Raw genomic sequence first — 23809 nt, 5'->3', positions numbered from 1 at the left:
GTTGTGTGTGTGTGTGTTAGACAGGAGACGGATCCTTGTGTGTGTGTGTGTTAGACAGGTCCTTACGTGTGTGTGTGTGTTAGACAGGAGACGGATCCTTGTGTGTGTGTGTGTTATGCTGGAGACGGATCGTTGGGTGTGTGTTAGACGGATCCTTGTGTGTGTGTGTGTGACGTATCCTTGTGTGTGTGTGTGTGGGATACTTGGGTGATTCATTTAAATAATGCCACAGGACACCGGGTGCATCAGCGGAAACTCAATTTAATAACCAATTACAGAGACACACACACACAATGGGGGAATACTGGTAGCAAACACACACACACAGAAGCATATGCACACGTTTGTTTGTTGTATGTTGGTACATCAGTTCACACACACACACACACAAGCGAATGCACATCTGTCTGTCTTCACACACACACACAAGCGAATGCACATCTGTCTGTCTACACACACACACACAAGCGAATGCACATCTGTCTGTCTACACACACACACACAAGCGAATGCACATCTGTCTGTCTACATTAGCACATGTTAGTGTGTTTTGTTGTGTTGTGTGTCTAATTGTGCCTCCAGAGAGCCCTGATTATAAGAATCTCTCTCAGAGCATTCAAGCTGAGGTAAAATGAGATCCTGCCTGTGTCAACTACCACATTATTTATTTTACTGTTATTGTCACTCAACCATTTGTGTAAACATTTATATTTTTAAGGTCTAAATATTCAATGTATTTTAAAGTTGATTAATTACAGAGTACTGTGATAGATGTGTTGACAATTCAAAATAATTGTATTATCTGTTTAATGGCTTGAATACCTTAAATAAATAATGTAAAGTGGTGTAACATGTTTATAAAATACCCATTTTGACCATGAGCAAATGTTTCCCGCAGATCCTGCAATCCTTCCCTTCAGATATCCAGGCCCTGGTGGAGTCTGGGAAGGTTCGAGTCGTCATCACTGGCTTCTCGCAGGGCAGCGTGGTGGTGAACTTCTCCATTGTGTTTGTGCCCAGTGAGGACCAGGACATCGTAAGGCTGTCACACTCCCTCATGGCCTCTCTGCAGAAAAGCTCCAAATATGCTGTAGATAGTAACAGCACCTCCATACAAGGTAGGAATGTTTGGAATGAAGGTCCAAATATAGGTACCATCTAGGTCTTTTGGTAGGCTACTGGAGTTCAGTAGTATCCATAAACTGTGCATGCAGTTTTGCACTGTAGTTGCACAGTGCAGAAGGAAAAGTTAACTTTAAAGCTAATGGCAGGTATACAACTTGTTGTCAGGTACAAGAGAGTTTCGTACAGTGAAGTAGCATATCTGGAATATCTTAAGCCATGTTATCAGCCAACTATCACTTAACTTGAGGTAAGCAGTATGAATGAATGGTAGTAGTGTAGTGCATTAGCACATGTGTGTGTGTGTGCTAGGTTGTGTATGTGTTATTATGTGTGTGTGTGCTAGGTTGTGTGTGTGTGTTGGGGTGTGTATGTGTTAATATGTGTGTATGTGCTAGGTTGTGTGTGTTGGGGTGTGTATGTGTTAGGGTGTTATTGTGTGTGTGTATGTGTTATTATGTGTGTGTGTGCTAGGTTGTGTGTGTGTATGTGTTATTATGTGTGTGTGTTGGGGTGTGTATGTGTTATTGTGTGTGTGTGTGCATGTGTTATTGTGTGTGTGTGTGCTAGGTTGTGTGTGTGTGTTGGGGTGTGTATGTGTTATTGTGTGTGTGTGTGTGCTAGGTTGTGTGTGTGTGTTGGGGTGTGTATGTGTTATTGTGTGTGTGTGTGTGTGTGCTAGGTTGTGTGTTGGGGTGTGTATGTGTTATTGTGTGTGTGTGTGTGTGCTAGGTTGTGTGTGTGTGTTGGGGTGTGTATGTGTTAGGGTGTTATTGTGTGTGTGTGTGTGTATGTGTTATTGTGTGTGTGTGATCTGGAAGAGTGTGTGGTGTTTGCTGGTGTGTGTGTGTGTTATGTGTGATCTGGAAGAGTGTGTGGTATTTGCTGGTGTGTATGTGTTCGAGTGTGTGTGTGTGTGATCTGGAAGAGTGTGTGGTGTTTGCTGGTGTGTGTGTGTTATTGTGTGTATGTGTTAGAGTGTGTGTGTTTGATCTGGAAGAGTGTGTGGTGTTTGCTGGTATGTGTGTTATTGTGTGTGTGTGTTGTTGTGTGAGTGTGTGATCTGGAAGAGTGTGTGGTGTTTGCTGGTGTGTGTGTTGTTGTGTGAGTGTGTGATCTGGAAGAGTGTGTGTGTTGTTGTGTGTGTGTGTTGTTGTGTGTGTGTGTGATCTGGAAGAGTGTGTGTGTTATTGTGTGTGTGTGTGTTGTGTGAGTGTGTGATCTGGAAGAGTGTGTGGTGTTTGCTGGTGTGTGTGTGTGTGTTGTTGTGTGAGTGTGTGATCTGGAAGAGTGTGTGTGTTATTGTGTGTGTGTTGTTGTGTGAGTGTGTGATTTGGAAGAGTGTGTGTGCTATTGTGTGTGTGTGTGTTGTTGTGTGAGTGTGTGATCTGGAAGAGTGTGTGGTGTTTGCTGGTGTGTGTGTTGTTGTGTTAGTGTGTGATCTGGAAGAGTGTGTGTGTTATTGTGTGTGTGTGTTGTTGTGTGTGTGTGTGATCTGGAAGAGTGTGTGTGTTATTGTGTGTGTGTGTTGTTGTGTGAGTGTGTGATCTGGAAGAGTGTGTGGTGTTTGCTGGTGCGGTGTGATATTTCTTCTGCCGTGTCGCCGCTGCAGTTGCGCGTTTCTGACAGCAGGTGGCGCTGCATCAGCAGCAGCTCAAGGCTCCGCCCACTGCCTGGGGTTCCGGCGGCCAGGTGCAGAGGGGTCAGGCCGCCGCGTGATTGGCTGTTCACGGACACGCCGCAGCGCAGCAGACAGGAGGCCACGCCCACATTGTCCCAGCGGCAGGCGCAGTGGAGCGGCGTCCAATCATCTGCTGTCCTTGCCTCGAGCTCCGCCCCCGCGTCAATCAGTGCACAGGCCACACCCACATGCCCACCATAGGCTGCCCGGTGAAGGGGCGTGTACCCATCTGAGTCACAGCAACCAATCAGGGAAGAGTCTGACGCCAGCATCCGCTGCACTGTAGCCAGCTGACGGGATGGAGGGAGAAGTTCAGTTACACACACACACACACGCATACATATATACACTCCTACACACACATATAAACACACACACACTCACACATGTACATATATACACACACATATACACTCCTACACACACATATAAACACACTCACACACACATATACATACACACACTCCTACACACACATATAAACACACTCACACATACATATACACTCCTACACACACATACAAACACACACACAAACATATGCACTCCTACACACACACACAAACATATAAACTCCTACACACACATACATATACACACACACATATACACTCCTACACACACATACATATACACACACACATATATACTCCTACACACATATAAACACACACATATACTCACACATACACTCCTACACACACACATACACTCCTAAACATATAAACACACACACACACATAAACACACACACATACACTTCTACACACATATAAACACACAAATATCACAGACTGATGGGTACTAACCCTACAGCTGCCGACTGCATTTTGGAAGTTTGTTGTGATAAACACGCGTTGCACCGTGTGTGTATATATGTGTGAGTGTGTGTGTGTGTGTGTGTACCCTGTTGTTCTCGGCGGCCCACAGCAGCAGGTCTGCAGGTGTGTGTGTGTGTGTAAGAGAGTGTGTGTGTGTGTGGTGTGTGTGTGTGTGTATACAGTAAAACTCCAAATAATAGCCCGGGCTTTTATTTTCCCAAATCGCCAAACTGCACCGGCTAGTATTAGAGACAGGCGTCTATATGAGACAGGCCTTTAATTCCCTTTACACAAAACTTTTCCTCTGCAAAGATGGAAAATATTATCGAATTAATTATTTCAAACACACTGAATGTCTACCTATATGACTAGGCTATCTGATGACAATTACGGATCATCATTCATTTAGTGTTGAGATGTTGAGATGTTGTTCATTGAGTGAGATACAGTTAGATCCAAATAGCGGGGATAGCCAGAACAGATGAAACATGTTTTAATTAAACGTAATCTACAAAGAGATCGTATCACACTGAAAGCTCACATTTTGTCACTAGCAAATAGCCTATATCGGTCCTTTGTCAAATACAGTTGCATTATCAGCCCTGACCAAAACCGTTCAGGAATTATTTATGCAAAAGTGGAACGTGCTTATTCTTATTCATGTTTCATTCTCCCTCCTTTTCGGCAGGAATGAAACAGCATGAGAGAGCATGAACCATATTGTTTCTCCCGTTTTGTATTTGCCAAATTTGACAACAGTCTACATTCAAATCATAGCCTACTTCCAGGTGCGCGGGAACATATTTTTGACCAGGGGTGCTGAATAACAAAATAATCATGGATGTCCGACGATTTCTCCCCCAGCATATGATTCGAATTTAGACAGCTAAATACGCCATTTCACCGCCGTGTATGAGTAGGTCTAAGAGTGAGAAGTTTTATAATGCCCTGGGCAGCCACATTCCACTGCAACTATGCGCAGCACTTGCCACTCCGACTCATCAATAAAAACTGTGCGCGCACACACCAGTCCCATAAGCGCACGTGACTTTACATCATTAATCTATTTCAGTAGGTTATATAGCCAGAGAATGTCCGTAGACGGGCTCTGATATAGCCTAGTCTAAGGTAAATTCCTTTTCTGACTTCTTTCTCTTTATCGCCATGGCATTTACAGGGTTCCTACACATTTTCCATTTCAAAATTCCATACTTTTTCCATACTCAAATGTTCAAACTTCTCAGTAGATTTTTCTGACCATATTCTAGACATTGTCAATGGAGTGTTCTACTAGCATTGTGAAGAGCTGTATATTAATGTTTATTATTAACTTGTTAGCCCTCAGAAAACACTTGCCCATTGTTGGATACTTTTCTTTGGGGATGTGCTGAAATGGAAGGTGCACTCACATTTGATACAGCATAGCCTACATATGTTGGAGACTAGTGCACTGCTGGCAGAGTCCTCAGAAATCACCGTAAACAGTATTATTTGTTTGCAATAACAGTTTATCAGATAATGCAGTATCCATGTCTTGGTAACTTTTACAAAATCAAAAAAAGTCTACTAGTGTTTTAGCCGAAAATAGCAGAGCTACGCAAACAAATCAGTGCACAATGGTGCAGAGCATGTACATAGAACAGGGGTTCTCGATTTGTTTTTTGTACCAGGGTCCCCTTGTGGGAAAGATTTCTTTCTGAGGACCCCCATTCAATTGTATCTTGATGTGTACTGACAGCTACACAACAGTAGGAATGGTTCATTATGACCTGAGTGAAGTGATTAGAACTGTAGATGCAATAGTCTGGAAACACAAATATTTCTCCATACCCTTGTTTCTTTTTTCCATACTTATCCAGACTTGGAAATTACTAAAATCAAATTCCATACTTTTCCAGGTTTTCCATACTCCGTAGGAACCCTGCATTTAGAATAACATTCCCGAACAGTTCTGGTTTTGTTGCCAGCATAAAAACAAGCTTACCATTGGCCTATCCGCAAATTTTAAACACAAGGGATGAATTGAACGATGACGAAGTCGGACATATAGGCATAGGTCATATTGGAAAAAAAGTTATACAATTGGGAACTCTAGCTTTTCCCCACCGCAGTCTTTTAATGCCATCTAATCATAACGTGCGCAGTCTGCGACATAGCCCAAATCACACCCAAGATTCGCAACGAGATGAGCAGCAACTTCATGCAACATTTAAAAAACTTTGCAACTGTGACCAGACATGTGAATGCTTTGCGACGGCTTGTAACGACGTGCAACATCTAATTCACACTGCTGTAACCTCCTTTCTGTAGCGGTTTCGTGTCATTGCGAATGACACGCTTTAAACAGACGATCTGACGGGTTTTAGAAGATTAAATACAACTCGAAACTAAAAAACAGACCAGGCCTCTACTGGAGACCGGCCTTTAACCCAAACCTGTAGCCACGCCAGGCGTTTAAAAGAGACAGGCGTCTCTTAGGGACTCGGCGATTATTTGAAGTTTTACGGTATGTGTGTGTGTGTGTGTGTGTGTGTGTGTAAGAGAGAGTGTGTGTGTGTGTGTGCGTGCGTGTGTGCGTACCCTGTTGTTCTCAGCGGCCCACAGCCGCAGTTCTGCAGGTGTGTGTGTGTGTATGTGTGTGTGTGTGTGTGTGTGTGCGTGTGTGTGTGTGTGTACCCTGTTGTTCTCAGCGGCCCACAGCAGCAGATCTGCAGGTGTGTGTGTGTGTATGTGTGTGTGTGTGTGTGTGTGCGTGTGAGTGTGTGTGTGTGTGTACCCTGTTGTTCTCAGCGGCCCACAGCAGCAGTTCTGCAGGTGTGTGTGTGTGTATGTGTGTGTGCGTGTATATGTGTGTGTGTGAGTGTGTGTGTGTACCCTGTTGTTCTCGGCGGCCCACAGTAGCAGGTCTGCAGGTGTGTGTGTGTGTGTGTGTATAAGAGAGTGTGTGCGTGTTTATGTGTGTGTGCGTGTGTATATGTGTGTGTGCGTGTGTGTGTGTGTGCGTGTGTGTGTGTGTGTGTGTAAGAGAGTGTGTGCGTGTGTGGTATGTGTGCGTGTGCGTGTGTGTGGTATGTGTGTGTGTGTGTACCCTGTTATTCTCGGCGGCCCACAGCAGCAGGTCTGCAGGTGTGTGTGTGTGTGTGTGTAAGAGTGTGTGCGTGTATATGTGTGTGTGTGAGTGTGTGTGTGTGTACCCTGTTGTTCTCGGCGGCCCACAGCAGCAGGTCTGCAGGTGTGTGTGTGTGTGTGTGTAAGAGTGTGTGTGTGTGTAAGAGACTGTGTGCGTGTATATGTGTGTGTGTGAGTGTGTGTGTGTGTGTGTGTACCCTGTTGTTCTCGGCGGCCCACAGCAGCAGGTCTGCAGGTGTGTGTGTGTGTGTGTGTAAGAGTGTGTGTGCGTGTGTGGTATGTGTGTGTGTGCGTGGTATGTGTGTGTGTGTGTGTGTGTGTGTACCCTGTTGTTCTCAGCGGCCCACAGCAGCAGGTCTGCAGGTGTGTGTGTGTGTGTGTGTGTAAGAGTGTGTGTGTGTGTAAGAGAGTGTGTGCGTGTATATGTGTGTGTGTGAGTGTGTGTGTGTGTGAGTGTGTGTGTGTACCCTGTTGTTCTCGGCGGCCCACAGCAGCAGGTCTGCAGGTGTGTCTGTGTGTGTGTGTGTGTGTGTGTAAGAGAGTGTGTGTGTGTGTGTGTGTGTACCCTGTTGTTCTCGGCGGCCCACAGCAGCAGGTCTGCAGGTGTGTGTGTGTGCTGCAGTCGCGCCTCCTCCTGCTGGTACCACTCCTCCGAGCGCTCACTCTCCTCCTCTGCATCCTCCTCCCCATCACTCCACGCGCTACTCGTCGCCATGGGGATCAGTTGTCCGTGTGTCTGCAGCAGCTCCAGCTGGTTAAAGCCCTCTGGGCACTCCATTTCTACACACACACACACACACACACATTTAATTTCATCCAATGGGCGTGACACACACACTCCATCTCTACACACACACACACATTTAATTTCATCCAATGGGCGTGACACACACACTCCATCTCTACACACACACACACACATTTCATTTAATCCAATGGGCGTGACACACACGGTCAGAATAGACACCTGGTCTGAAAATGCATCTCTTAGATAGATAGATAGATACTTTATTGATCCCCAAGGGGAAATAACTGTGTGAGTGTGTGTGTGTGTGTGTGTGTGAGTGTGTGTTTACATGGTAGTAGTGTAGTGGATAAGCAGCTGGGCTAGCGTGCAGTAGAGAGAGAGTGTGTGTGTGTGTGTGTGTGTGTTTACATGGTAGTAGTGTAGTGGATAAGCAGCTGGGCTAGCGTACAGTAGAGAGTGTGTGTGTGTGTGTGTTTACATGGTAGTAGTGTAGTGGATAAGCAGCTGGGCTAGCGTGCTGTAGAGAGAGAGAGTGTGTGTGTGGTTGTGTGTGTGTGTGTTTAAATGGTAGTAGTGTAGTGGATAAGCAGCTGGGTTAGCGTGCAGTAGAGAGAGTGTGTGTGTGTGTGTGTGTGTGTGTTTACATGGTAGTAGTGTAGTGGATAAGCAGCTGGGCTAGCGTGCAGTAGAGAGAGTGTGTGTGTGTGAGTCTGTGTGTGTGTTTTCATGGTAGTAGTGTGGTGGTAAAGCAGCTGGGTTTAGGGATCGACCGATATGGTTTTTTCAAGGCCGATACCGATATCAATTATTACCAAAACAGGAGGCCGATAACCGATATGTAAGTTGTCAAAAAGGGGGGTAGATAGTAAAGGCGATATGCTGCAAAAATGTCATTAAAAAAGCATTTAATTATGCAAACTTTTCTTTCTTCTTTTGATACACATTTGTCTATCACCTTGCATCACTTGCAAGTGTATATCCTGTGTATCATGTTAATCCAAGAGCTGAGCAATTATTTTCATAGAGTAGGCCTGCACAATGGGCTATGTGCTTGTTAAAGGACCCGTCACAAAGAGGATGCTTTGCCATCGTGTGTGTGAGTGCACGAGAGAGGGAGAGGAAGAGGTGCATGCGTGATGGCAAGTGTTACGGTTGAATAGTTTAACAAAGCAGTTTTAAAATAGTTCCTAGGCTATTTAAGCATGCAATTAGTGTCCATATGCTATAAGCTACACTTTTGTGAGCCTAAAAGGCACGTTAATAGCCAGCTCAGGACGCGATTTAGTTCAGGTCGGATTAAATTACGACTGGCCCTGGGTGCATGTAGTCTTTTCTGACAGTCCGTTTCAAAAAGGAGCAATTAGATTTTTTGACGTTCGCTATCGCATAATTTAAACTAGTAGCCTAAACAGCATACTAACGTGCATCAATCGGGAATTCGCTAAATGAAGGAAGTGGGTGCTTTACTTATTGATCCGGATCAAAGAGACAATAGCTTACAAGGTGGTGTTTTTGTAACTTCAGTGTAGATGATTGTGATTCATTGCAACTTCAGCAATGTAGGCTACCTTCCTTACCTTCGAAAAATAGCTCCGTACAGCTGAAGCCCAGTCTACAGTTTGCGTCAGTGAGAATCCTAAACTTTCTCTGTGTTCAGTTTTCTGTGGCTGCATTCGTGCGAACTAACAAATCAGACGGTGTAGTGGGCGGGACAATGCTCTTGACCACAGAGTAGCAAATGCAGGGAGTGAGAGACTCTTTACAGAGAAAGTAGCGCGTTTCAATATTTATCCATTTCAATATCGGCTTATCGGTGGAAAAAATGACCGATACAGATTATTATAAAAATGCTAAATATCGGTCCTAATAATCGGCCAGGCCGATAATTGGTCGACCCCTAGCTGGGTTAGCGTGCAGTAGAGAGAGTGTGTGTGTGTGAGTGTGTGTGTGTGTTTTCATGGTAGTAGTGTAGTGGTAAAGCAGCATACAGTATTTAGGGTGTCATTACGGTCTGCCAGGCTTTACATGTCTAGTTTACTATTCATGATGTTATTATATGCATTGGCCATAGATTAATTACGAGTGTCATGTTATTAACCCCCATTGGCCATAGATTAATTACGATCGTCATGCGTTTACTATTCATGATGTTATTAGCCCCCATTGGCCATAGATTAATTACGATCGTCATGCGTTTTTGTTGCATTTTTAGGCAACACATGAAATGTGTGATGTTCAACACAAAATACTCAAACCAAATATGTCTCTTATTTCTGGTATCAAGAAATGCAAACGTTCACACTGGCTGTTAAAACGTACAACCCCAAAACAGAAACTTTTTGGGACGTGTAAAATGTGAATAAAAACAGATTGTAATAATCTGCAAATCTCTTAAACTCATATTTAGTTGCAAAAAGGACACAGACAACATATAAAATGTTGAAAATTACAAATTTGACTATTTCATGGAAAAAATATGTTAATTTTGAATTTGATACCAGTAACATGTTCCAAAAAAATGTGAATGCGGCCCATTGAATTTTACCTGCGGCCCGACCGCAAACTGCATTAAAATCTGGCTTTCATGACTTTGCTATCAATAAAATAAAACGACAGCAGTGATTGGCTGCAAATGTACACAATGTAGGGCTGTGCAATTAATCGGATTTCAATTTTGGCTCCTAACGATCACAAAAATAGCATAATCGAGTATTAAGCGATTAGTATAAACGAATAAACTAATCTAACATTAGAACATGGTGGGTTTTTGACTAGTTGGCTAATCTAACATTAGAATCTAACTAATGACTAGATGGCTAATCTAACATTAGAATCTAACTAATGGCAAGATGGCTAATCTAACATTAGAATCTAACTAATGACTAGATGGCTAATCTAACATTAGAATCTAACTAATGGCAAGATGGCTAATCTAACATTAGAACATGGCGGGTTTTTAAAATCAACATGTTACAGCTCGTCTATTATGAGGCTTTTCCACTGCTTTGTACTCTGCACAATGCAATACAGTTGAATCTAATCTAATCTAATCTAATTGAATAACAAGGCATACGTGAAGAATGCCACAAAAATGCAGCAGCATATTGCAAAGTGCAAAGCAATTCCTCAAGGCCCAACACATGCAGCAAACAGGAGTTCCACTCCAGAGTTCCAATCCAGGGGAAGATGAATCAGTCTCAACTGTATCAGAGTCACCCTCTCATCGGCTCCTGGTCCCTCTGGCATCAGAGTCAGATACCCTCTCATCGGCTCCTGGTCTCCCTAGCATCAGAGGATTCTCTGATCTTATGGATGGAGCCAGCCAGAGAAATGCAGATGAATGTTTCGGCTCTTGCAGCCTGTGCAACTGGCCAGAGAAATGCAGATGAGTGTTTCGGCTCTTGCAACTGGCACACCCCTGACGCTGCCATCCAATAAATACTGGAAGAGGTTTTTGAATGTTCTCCGACCAGCATACACTCCCCCAACCAGACATGCACTCTCTACTCATTTGCTGGATGAAGAGTTCAACCGAGTTCAAACAAAGGTCAAGCAGACCATTGTCAAAGCTGACTGTATTTAAGTCATCTCTGATGGATGGTCCAATATCCAGGGACAAGGAATTATTAACTACATAGTCACCACTCCCGTCCCCCCGCCCGTGTTCTACAAGTGTAGACACAAAGGAAAACAGGCACACAGGCCAATACACTGCAGATGAGCTGAAAGTGATCATCAATGACCTTGGACCAGATAAGGATTTTGCACTGGTCACTGACAACGAAGCCAACATGATGGTTGCCTGGGCACATGTGGAGGAGACCTACCCTCAAATAACTCCTATTGGCTGTGCTGCTCACTCAGATAACTCCTATTGGCTGTGCTGCACACTCAAATAACTCCTATTGGCTGTGCTCACTCAAATAACTCCTATTGGCTGTGCTGCACACTCAGATAACTCCTATTGGCTGTGCTGCTCACACACTCAATCTTCTCCTAAAAGATATAATGGCACTGAAAACAATGGCCACCCTGAACAAGAGAGCGAAGCAAGTTGTGAAATGTGTGGAAGGCGAGTAACGAGTAGCCTCCGCTACATATCTGGCAAACGAGTAGCCTCCGCTACATATCTGGCATACGAGTAGCCTCCGCTACATATCCGTCAAAGCTAAAGGAAAAGAACAAGAGTACTACGCTGAAGCTCCCCAGCACAGCGCGATGGGGTGGCATTGTTATCATCTGGAGGGAAAGGAGTCTCTGCAAGAGATGGCTGCAGGCAGTGACAGTGACATAAAGAAGGTCATCTTAGAGGATGTGCAAGAGTGTCTAGCAGTCAGAAAATCCTCAAACCAGCAGCAGCAATAGTGAAGATAGAGGGTGATGGTGCCATCTTATCGGATGGAGGGTGATGGTGCCATCTTATCGGACGGAGGGTGATGGTGCCATCTTATCAGATGCAGAGCCCTTTTGCAATAGTGAAGATAGAGGGTGATGGTGCCATCTTATCGGACGGAGGGTGATGGTGCCATCTTATCGGATGGAGGGTGATGGTGCCATCTTATCGGATGCCCTGTGCCCGTTTGCAATAGTGAAGATAGAGGGTGATGGTGCCATCTTATTGACCTCTCCAGAATAAGTCCCGCCTCCGTAACTTCCGTATCCATCCAACTTCCGGGCGTGGATTGTCTATGGGAAATAACATGGCGTTTCGAAATATCATACCGGTAAAACATCTGTAGGTAGCGAAGTTGAAAAAGCTGGTGGGCAGATTGGCCTACACACTTCTGCCATCTAGTTTCCACTGGATTTTTTGATTGTCGGTGCCGTTTAAGTAGTATACTATAGACTATACTACTTAAATGGCACCGAAAATCAAAAAATCCAGTGGAAACTAGATGGCAGAAGTGTGTAGGCCAATCTGCCCAGCAGCTTTTTCTACTTTGTCACCTACAGAGTTTGACAGGTACGATCTTTCAAAACGCCATGTTATTTCCCATAGACAATCCACGCCCGGAAGTTGGATGGATACGGAAGTTAGGAGGCGGGACTTATTCTGGAGAGGTCTATTGGATGGACGGTGATGGTGCCATCTTATTGGATGGAGGGTGATGGTGCCATCTTATTGGATGTCCAGTACCCTTTTGCAGAACTCAAAGAAGCAGCAGACAGCCCTGCCCACTTCCCTACTACTGAGAGTAGAGGAGAGCGCTGTGGTCCGTAGAGGAGAGCGCCGTGGTCAAGTCATTGGAACAGCGGAGGGAGTTCTGCATGAAGCCGGTGCACACAGAAGCGTACATGCTGGACCCAAAATATGACAGGGGCAGAGATTAACGTGCCTACGCGCTCATCACAGGAGATTAACGGTGCCTACGTGCTCATCACAGGAGATTAACGTGCCTACGTGGTCATCACAGCCATGTCTGACCACCTGGCTCTTGATAAAGGCAAAGTTCTAGGCAGTTTGGCAAAGTATCGAACAAAGCAAGGCCTTTGGAAAGGGGATGGAATATGGCAGTCATGCCAGCACACATCTAGTGCCACCTGGTGGAGGAGACTTCCCTCGCACCTGTGGCCTCCATCGTCCTCCAAAACAACGGTTCCAAAACACACACACAAAGGTTCCAAAACACGCACACAAAGGTTCCTCCAACACACACAAAGGTTCCAAAACACGCACACAAAGGTTCCTCCAACACACGCACACAAAGGTTCCTCCAAAACACGCACACAAAGGTTCCTCTAAAACACGCACACAAAGATTCCTCCAACACACACACACAAAGGTTCCTCCAACACACGCACACAAAGGTTCCTCCAACACACGCACACAAAGGTTCCAAAACACGCACACAAAGGTTCCTCCAACACACGCACACAAAGGTTCCTCCAAAACACGCACACAAAGGTTCCAAAACACGCTTCGCAAGGTTCGCAACAGACTCACAAGTGAGAGTGGAAGAACTGGTTGGCACTCGGGCAAATATAAGGCTCTTTGAGCCGGACAGAGTCATCCTCTATAAGGCTCTTTGAGCCGGACAGAGAGTCGTCCTCAACAAGAGAGTCATCCTCAACAAGAGAGTCATCCTCAACAAGGCAAATATAAGGCTCTTTGAGCCGGACACAGAGTGTGCCAACCCATGCCGACTGAAATGGAGTGTTTGCTGTGCAGAGTGGGATCCACTCTCCACATTCACACCACCAGTTCGTGTTTGCTCTCGTTCTCTCATCCGACTCGCCTTGACTAGTCACAACGTCCTCTCTTCCCAGATCCAAAGCTCGCAACTCCTCTTCAGTGAACTCAGGTTCGAAAAGGTAGGGACTTGGATCTTGGTAGTCGAAGTCATCATCTTCGTCTATCGTGTAATCTTCCATATTCATCGCCATTAGAACTCTTAGAGAAAGCCCACCTGTCAGTGTCAGCCTAGTAGCAGAGAACTTGGTAGTCACGCTGGTGTATTGCCGGAAGTTGAGGGTTTACAGATGCTGTGTGATGTTTTTGCGCCTGGCAGCGGTGCTTTGCTGGTGCTATGCCCGAAAATAGTTCCAAATCTAAATTGGTCTAGTAAATCCCTTCGTGTTAATTTGCATTGATATTTGTACTCGATGTGAATGTACAGGTTACAAGAAATAATTATAAAAAATCTTGAGTTATTTGATTCACTTTTGCAACGACATGCTAGCTGGCATCTCCGGATTACAGCGACTACGCTAAAATAAAGCTAACCGGGCCGTTTCTAGATTAGGACAATGGCTGGGTCGGCTATAAAACGCTTTGGCTCACTCATCCAACTCTAGGGACTGCGGGGAGTGACCCAATTTCACCTAGGGGTGGCGTATTCCTTTAAAACTTTGGAGAAAAACATAAAGATGGTTGGTTGGTTTGCATGACCGTAGGGCTGAACGATTTATTGCATTTGCGATAATATCGCGATATGATGAAACACGATTTTTAAACCGCAAAGGCTGCGATTTGTAATATGTGACGTCACCAAAACGCATTTATACTTGCGCTTGCCGACGCGCCACCGACTCTTCTCACAGACCACTGAAGAAGCAAAAAACGTAAACAAGAGGACCAGCTAACAGTGTCAAGAAAGGTCTGATCAGTAGAGCTACTTTGGTTAAAAATAAACCTCTTCGTTACCTTTTGCCCGAACCTGCCATGTCCCTGGTTCTAGTTCATAATTCCCCTGTGCTGCTACTCTGGCTGGTAACTTCATTCACTTGTCCAGCTGACGATTAAAACTCCACGACTGTTTAGGCTGCACAGCAGCCATTGACCTGTGCACTGGGGACTTTGTTTACTGGAGTACAGTGACAGTGGGGGCATTTGCGATATCCAAGGGGGTTGGCGGCACAAAAATTTAATCTCACAGGTAATGAATGAATTGATGCATAATGTTATCCGCAAGTAGTTGACACCGCTAACCACCAAAAACCCAGCTGTTCTAACATTAGCTTACCAGCTAAGGCTCTAGGCTACATACATGCTGCTAACTGCTGATAACTTTACCTGTTTAAAGAGTTTTGTCTCCGCGATTGGCTTTGTTGTGATATGAACAAGTTAATTTGCATGCATGCGTATTGCGCTGCGGTGTTGATGATGCTAACCTTTAGTTAACACCGAGCCGAACGGTCATTCGGCCGCATTTATTTGCGCTACAACAATCTACAGTAGTTTGTTCCGATTCACGTGCAAGTAGCCTACAGAGGAGAGGCAGGGCTCCAGACTAACTTTTTGCACTGGTTGCACTGGTGCGCCTAACTTTTTTTCTTAGGTGCACCAGCACATAAGTTAGGTGCACCCACATTTTCAACCACATCGCATTTAACACCGCAGCAGGTTCACTTTTTTTCCTTAATTACTGTCCTATATAGGTTGTCCTATGACTTATGATTTACAATTCTACAAGAAAAGTAACTTAATGAAGTGTTGGTGCTTTAAGTGCTTCACTGAGCTGAAATTTAAACTTAAAACATCTCAAGATGAATTAAATAAAAATAACAGTGAGTAAATTAACAGTGCACGTCTTTTAAGGGCTACAAACTGCACATCTCATGGCTCAATGTCTTACATACTATCCTTCATGGTCTTTAGGCCTTGGCTAAACCAGCTCGCCATGCTAGCATCTTCCATAGAAATGTATTTGAGCACAATTTAAAGAGATGTTCCAAGTAGCCTGGGGGATTTTTATGTGATTTTGCAATGATGATTGCAATAATCATTTGACAGCCCCACAATGCAATTTACTTTTTAATTTTAGTATTTTTACATTTTCAATAAGAACATCACTATGGATAATGCAGTAACTAAATGGTAGGCCTATTATTATAGGCTATTGCAATGACTTGCATGCTCGATCTAAATGTGTCCATTCAATTCACCGTACACAATGACCACAGTTATACATGCAGGGAATATTCGGGCTTTAAATGTAGCAGCGATATTCGGTTTGCGCCAAATACCGGATTAAATTGATTGATGCCATCAGAATGAATTTACACAACTCGCACGCAAAACGAATATTGCTGTTGAAAACCGGGTTACTCCCTGCATGTAACTGCGGTCAATGACGCACTCCTTTTCGGCGATATCTGTATCTCTGTCGTTCGAGAAGGCCTTGTATGCATTGTTCGCAATTTTAAGACGTCTTTTTATCTGCAATGACTCCTATAAATTTGGCGCAAGTGGCATTCCTGTACGTCGGGTTTACGTTCAAACTATTTTTCTGGTGAATAATTATTTCGGACTGAACATGGTGAAGGGAAGTTTCACTAGGCCTATCTTAGGCAACGATAAACTTGATCATCATCTCGGGCTCGTCTGATCGGTTTGCTGCTGCCAGCCGCCGAAAGGCAGTGGGGAGAGGGGACATTTATTTCGGCCTATGTGACCACACTGTAATGTAACTACATCCACTCTGTTTATCTGACGGGTCTCTGACCTCTCTCTCTCTCTCTGCAGCACACGCATTTTCAAATTTACACACAGGCACTGTGTGCGTGCGTGCGCGCGCGTGTATGGAGAGCACAGGACAATGAGAAGCCGTGTCAGTGCCACTACATGTAGACCTATTTGTTAACTAACGAAAGGAGGACATATCTACATGAAATAGAAACAAAATAGAAACGAATCAGAATCATTAAATGTTTACAAGGCTGGAAGTTCAACAAATATAGGTCTACTAATGTGATTAAAATAGTTAAATAAAAAATATTTCATTCATCAATCTTATTCAATGACCTAATGCCATCATAACATAGGCCTGGGCTCCAGGAAATAACAGTTTATGTTTAACTTATCTAATTTTGTGTTGGTCATACTATAGAATAATATATTGCTTGTCTTTGTTGAATAAGACAGAAGATAAAGAGGTTAAAAATAATCGCATATCGCATCGCAATCGCAATATTGGTGAGAAAAATCGCAATTAGATTTTTTTCCAAAATCGTTCACCCCTACATGACCGTACACCTACTCTGTTTTATAAAACATCCACATACTTTGTTTTATTTCAGATCGTCTGTGGGCGTTCCACAGAGCTACTGAGTGGTGGAACCTGATTGGTCCTGTGGGCGTTCCACAGAGTGTGATTGGTCCTGTGGGCGTTCCACAGAGCTACTGAGTGGTGCGACGTGATTGGTCCTGGGTTCAGTAGGTTAAAACCTTCAGAATGTCTCAGGAAACATTTACTTGTCTTTGTAATAAAGTCTGTTCACTGATGGAAAAACAAGATACCAACTTCCGCTCCTGTGCTCCTCTGATTAAGAGAACGGCAACCGGCTCTGAATATAGAAGTGTTGGTCATCTTATCTGGGTTAGTCATCTTATGATATCATTTGTGTGCAGGTGTGTGTGTGTGTAGGTGTGTGTGCAGGTGTGTGAGCGAGTTTGTTCCTGCTGCAGATGCTCTGTTGGGGCCAGAACTCATTCGTATGCCGGAAATTGTTAGAGATGGCGTGTGTGTGTGGGGGGGGGGGGGGGGGGACTCCCACAGTGCATTGGTACCATTGAAATCTTTTAGCATGATTTAGGAATATTCCTAGTAGGGGTGGGCGGTATGGACAAAAAATAATATCTCAATATTTTTTGTGATTTTGACGATAACGATAATTAGTCGATATCCTTTAAAAAAAATGTTTGTTAAAGTCTGAGTTACTTTACGGCTAAATATTTATGAATAGCATCATTACAATAATAACCAATAACCTAACCTGTGACTTTTTAACCAAATCAACCAATGCCACTCTATGACACATTTCCAATTCTGCCCCCACTTGGGTGTGTGGCAATGACATGGTCTAGCCAGCTACATTAGAGAAGATGAATAGGCCTAACAGTTTCCCAAGAGAAAGTCTGAGGCTGAAGTTCCTTTCAAACCTTTACATAGGATTCACTGTAAAACTAAGCAGACCAACAGAGTACATATCAGTTATTTCCTTCTATGTTTTGTTTAAGAGCACTAGCCTTCCAAGAGGCTACTATTCCAAGTTACAGAATAGAAACTAATGCGTTAGCTTATGGCTAAAGTATATGAGAAATCCCATAGATGCTAACGTTAGCATAATCGGTAAACGTAGATATTTACAGCGAACTTCAGTCCATTTACAAAAGAGTTACTTGAGAATAGTTCTTTGTTTACAACTGACTATTAAAATACTCAAAGGCTAACGTTTTCTCTCCATATAATACCGTGTAGGAAAAAACGTGACTGTCTCATCAATGCTACTTGAACAGATACTTGTCAAAAGTAGCCGCATAAAATCCCAAGTAGGCTACTCTGGCTGCACAAAATAAACATTAGGCGTGCGTGGGACAACGTTGTGACCCACTAGTGATCACGTGACACTTGCTCTGCTGCAGCCAGGGGCTTCTCCCGCATACACCTCCTGGGAATGTATGAGTCTTCAATGCGTGATTTCGAGTGTAATTTAAATACTCGATAATGTCAAATTGCACATCGTTAAAACAACAATCACGATATTATCGCAGACGATATATATCGCCCACCCCTAATTCCTAGTGGTAAAATACAACGCTTTGTGAATATTGAAATCTTTTAGCACGATTTAGAAATATTCCTAGTGGTAAAATACAACGCTTTGTGAATATTGAAATATTTTAGTACGATTTAGGAATATTCCTAGTGGTAAAATACAATGCTTTGTGAATACGGCCCCAGATCATCAGCAAACATCACTGGATTTAATCCAAAATATCTGAATATGCCACACCCCACAGTATGTAATCAGTAGGGCTGTAACGATACACCAACCTCACAATTCGGTTTGTATCACGATTTTTGACCCACGGTTCGATACGAATCTCGATTTTTTTTTTTTTGGAGGGGGGGGGGGGCTAGACATTTTATTAAATAACATTTTAATAGCCTCCCTTAGAACACCAGAGGATTACAATATAGCCTAATATATGTATTATTTTATATCCTGATATAAAAATATTTTTCTGAATGACTGATATTTATGACAGCACACTTTATGCAGATTAGCCTATAGCCTAGGCCTACTATTTTTTATTACAACTCTACCTCTTTAATTCAGCTGTCTGGTTGAAGCCTGGAAATATTGTAAACAAAGTAGCATATAGCTTAGCCTATCATAGTCTACTGATTGGACTGTTCAGTTTCCCCATGTGTGTTTAAGTTTCAAGGTAATACTTGTTCTCCTTGGGACAGGCCCTTTTGGGAAACGTTGGTATTGAGATGATCAGTCAACTTCAATGCTACTTCAATGCAAGAGTTTTAAACAAATATGTGCAGCATGCTAATGATGCTAAGCGGATTTAATAGTAATTTAGCTAGTCGTCTATGCGTCCTTGCTTTTACGATTGTGAATGTTTTATTTAAGTTGCGCGTGTTCATTGAGCAGGAGAGGGAGGGAGAGTGAGAGGGAGGGAGCGTGAGAGAGAGCGGGGCAAGGAGAGGGGGTTTACTTCTATACTGTTTGGTAAAGTTGCACACATAGTCTACAATGAAAGCAAGGAGAGGTATGAAATTATTATTTATTTATTTGTTTTTGGACAACGTAGGCTACCGATAAGTAAAGCGGGAGTTGTGGGTTGCTTTTGCGGCCGCATAAGCTGCAAAGCACTGCGTGAAACACTAGAAAGGGTGTGTCGCGATTCTGCCTTTTCACACCGCGACACAGTATCGTGGATATGAATGTCGCGATTTCGGTTTCGAATCGTAAATCGTTACAGCCCTAGTAATCAGTAATCACAATGTAATGCATCTGCTAATAAATAGACTTAAAGAATCTCTAAGCGATGCTGGGTAACGTCACTTCTGTTCACTTTCAAACAAAACAGAGAGCTAGCTCGCTACTTCCTCCCCCTCCCTCAAACAAAACAGAGAGCTAGCTCGCTACTTCCTCCCCCTCCCTCCTGTGCTGCTCCCGTGCAATTGAAACTCTCCTAAACGCGCATCTCGTCTGTGATTTGCTGGAACAGTTTGTTATGTTTTTATGGGCTAGGTTTGCCCAGGGGCCTGTACTACGAAGCGGGGTTTCTGGCTTATCTGGGTAACTTCGAGAGTAACTTGATCACGTGTGGCGTAACTTCCCGATTAACCCGTACTACGAAAGGTGGATAGATTTTAACCGAGGTATGCTGCCATGGCAATTTACGCTGCATCTCAAACCTGCTCCGACCAGGTTATGTTCTTGGTTAACCCGAGGTTTCCGTTAACCACACCCTTTATAAGTACCACCCCTCCTCTAACAATTTCTCCCGAGACATGTTGGCGTACCTGGATGATCCATACGACATTGGAGCGCAAATCGTGAGGGACTCTCTTCGCAGGGCGAGGGGTTTTAGAGACCGCCAGAAAATATAGCCTACCCGGACGATATTCTCTATGAAGATGTAGATTGTCAGCCGAGGGAATTCGTTCTTTGTCAGATGATCTAGGAAGACGTCTCATAGCAATGCCCGTACGTGGACATTCATGTATTCAATCGGTGATGGAAGAATACTGTACGTAATAAATCGGACATAGGCCTACAGTATGCTGAACATCTGAGCAAGAATAGCCTAAAATAAATCGGACATAGCCTACAGTAGGCCTAATAAATAAAAATCACCATTTTAACAAACTTGTTGAATTGAATGTCATATTACTGTAGCCTGCACATAAAGGCTACACATTTCCACAGCACCAGAATCCGACCGAATGCCTCCTTCAACCCCCTCCATAATCGGCCTTCCACTATTATTTGCGATGGCCAACTCCTCTGCTACTGTAAAACACTCTGGTGCCTTTCCTCCTACAGTAGTGTTCGAAGACACCTGTTTCTTGTTAGCTGTAAAACAGAGACCAAGTGAAGGCTATAAGCTAGGCCTACATGTTTTCATAATTAAGAAATATTAATGCAAGCTATAACTATATAAACCTACTATTCTGAATAATGTTTTTGTGTTTCATTTTCACCTGCTGCCATGTGCGTTTGGCAATGGTGTTGCATCTGAAATGTTCACAGGATTATGCATACACTAAATCAGTCAATAGGGGCTACTTAAACATTCAATTATCCTTATTACTGTAATCTATATGCCCACTTCTGAATTGGGTTGCATCTGTAGGCTTTTCTATGAACTTCAATTAGGCAATTTAATTATTTCAACTCATTTCAGACATTCCGCAAGCTACTAATCCTCCGTAACACATATTTGAAGAACATGTGGGAATAAAACTTTACTTTTAGGCATTTTGGCTACCCGATCTGCAATACGTTGCCAACAGCCTTGCCTTGCTTTGTTCACTGCCGACGTATTTGATTTTTGTCGTAGAGTGGGTTTTAATTCCTCATAACTTGTCATAATAATTGTGCATTCCTCATCCGTAAAATAAGGTGAACGCGTCATCACTGAAAGTGGTGATTTGCGCTGCAACCCGCCCCTTTTATGTGAACGCGCACAAACTCCAATGAGGTTAACCCCGGCTCAACAAATCAACTTCATAATCAGCGTCGTAGTACCGATTAACACCACTAAAGATAACCAGGTTTTGTCAACCCCGGTTTAACAAAGTAACCCTGGGTTACATCTGGGTAGGATAAGCTCCCTTCGTAGTACAGGCCCCAGGTTGTTTTTGTTGCCGTTTTTGGAGCCTGGGCTGTCCACAGAGATGGCATTTTTTTGCAGTGTATTCAGGACACAGACAGCTAGCGGTTGGTTAGGTGATGTTTGCAGTAAGTGACATAAAATGTTTTAGCCTAAAAAACGCATGGCATCGCTTAGAGCACCTTTAAGTTACACAAGTTATTTAACTTTGTTTTTCTTATTTTTCTTATTATAGCCTATATATAACAGCTATATACCCCCCCCCCCCCCCCCCCATGAATAATCGTTAATCGTGACCAAAATAATTGTGATTATGATTTTTGCCATAATCGAGCAGCCTTAAAATGTTGCGTGTCTCGCGCCTGTCACATTGAGCTGTCAGATATAGGGTGCGTTGGTAAATTCAATCTGACACTCTGAAAATAGAATAACGCACACGGTTAAAAAGTTTGTGTGGTTGGAGCGCTCAGAGTGGCAATTTACGAACACACCCATAACCTACACAGGAATTCCGGTGTTGCACCAAATTCTGTGACCTGTCGAATTTTGTGACTCAAGAGGGCGCTGTTTTATTGGAGGCTATGAATGTACTGAGCTGTACTGACACACTGATGAGGCAATTGACCTGTCACTAAGCGCTACCCTTAGAACGCTGATGAGCCAATGACAGTCCAGCCTCAACGGGACTCGGACATCAGCTCGGACAACTCCATAGGAAACAACAGGGAGCAGGCATAAAATGACAAATTAATGGTTATTTATGGAGTTTATTAACTCAAAAAAACCCAACGGATAATCATGGTCAAACTTTTTGCATGGGGGACGGGTAATACTGATAGCCGGTACCCCGAGAGGCTAGAAAACAAGGTATATTCATCAACAGTAGCCTACAGGACGTCTCTCGCGTTTGCAACAGCTCGACGTAATGTAGCTTCTAGGCTACTAAGCCAACAACGTGGGCACAGGTTCCCTGTTAAATCCCAAGATGAAAATGCTCATTAACGAACTACTATTCTACTACTACTACTATACTACTACTACTAGTATCAATCTTCCACTAGCTAGCTAGCTAGCATTAACGTCAGTGGTTTTTGCACAGTGATTTGCACAGCTACTCGCCACAACTGCTTGTCACCTTGTATGTATTCTAAAGTTTTCAATACACCCCTCCATAGCATAATTAAGTCCCTTTTGATAGCTTCTGGAGGAAAGTAAATCCTTTTATCGACCAAAACGTCCTCAAAGCCTGCTTTCATATACTGTCAGCTGCCTTTGTCCACAATTTATTTCTAATCGAGTCTGGTTTGTTTGTCCGAGTTTTCACACGGTAACAATGGGGGGCAGGGCTTAGCGACTGGGTAGATGACAAATAAGGGTGAAACAGCATTTTTTTTAAAAAAAGTTTTAAATTGCTTGAGAATTGTATGAATTTGTAAAGTTCAAATACTGTTGTTTTTGAAACTGTTAGAGGTTAGCAGATTTTTTTTTCTTATTATGTAATTAATTAAGCTTTTCTCACAGCTCCAGGCAAAATATGTCCTGCGGTGTGACATGACATTACTATAAAATTCAAATATTGAAATATTATTAATTTCAAATACAAATCAGAAATGTTTTAAGTTTAGCAAGTATTCTTAAAGAATGATCATTAAAATTCTGCATATATTTTTTTTCACGGCTGTTTTTCAATGATATTCTTTGCTTGTGCCATCTTTTACCACTCACTCCAGTGGAAATATTGTGTAAAATGAGAAAAAATATTTGAAAATGTTTATCATGTTTTTATATAGTTATATTATGCAATGTTTTCAAATGCATATAATTATTTAAGCTAGTTAACATAGTAAAAGTCATTTAATTGTGTTTGAAGTGATGTCACACCACAGGACATCCCGTCACACCACAGGACGAAATGAGACACTGTATGAACATTTATGGTGAAATTTATTGAATACTTTTGTAACAAACAAATTAATTTGAATCTCTTGAACATTAATAAAAATGCAACATATCAGTACAATTTTATTACTTACTTAGTGTATGAATTTGAACTAAAAACATAGTGAACAAGACATAGGCCTACTGAATAATTAACATTTTGGAGGCGTCAAATCAGACCCAGTCATAAAGACCTTTCATTTATATTTTTAACTTGAAAGACTAAACAAATATCTTGTTTCTCAGTAGAAAGTCATTAAAATCATGCTAAAATAATTAAAAGCATGTTA

At 43.0% G+C, this 23809-nt stretch overlaps 1 protein-coding gene across 2 annotated transcripts in view; it reads right to left on the bottom strand.

Moving 5' to 3' along the window:
* Window positions 1–243: 243 nt before the first annotated feature.
* The window catches only part of ankrd49 (ankyrin repeat domain 49), a 31821-nt gene continuing 8255 nt past the window's right edge, over window positions 244–23809 (bottom strand). For both annotated transcript variants that reach the window (XM_076283049.1, XM_076283050.1), the window contains exons 2-3: window positions 7319–7533; window positions 244–3093 (exon numbers count right to left, since the gene is read on the bottom strand). In XM_076283049.1, the coding sequence (XP_076139164.1) occupies window positions 2635–3093; window positions 7319–7531 (672 nt within the window). In that variant the 5' untranslated portion in view covers window positions 7532–7533 and the 3' untranslated portion in view covers window positions 244–2634. The remainder of the gene's footprint in view (window positions 3094–7318; window positions 7534–23809) is intronic.

Source organism: Alosa pseudoharengus, unplaced genomic scaffold, assembly GCF_046254945.1.
Source record: "Alosa pseudoharengus isolate Yale_2024_CS ecotype anadromous, Long Island Sound unplaced genomic scaffold, YU_APseudo_1.1 YU_APseudo_1.1_scf_13, whole genome shotgun sequence".
Classification (NCBI taxonomy): Eukaryota; Metazoa; Chordata; class Actinopteri; order Clupeiformes; family Clupeidae; genus Alosa; species Alosa pseudoharengus.
Note: the sequence above shows the minus strand (reverse complement) of the source record. Positions and strands in the feature narration are given on the sequence as shown.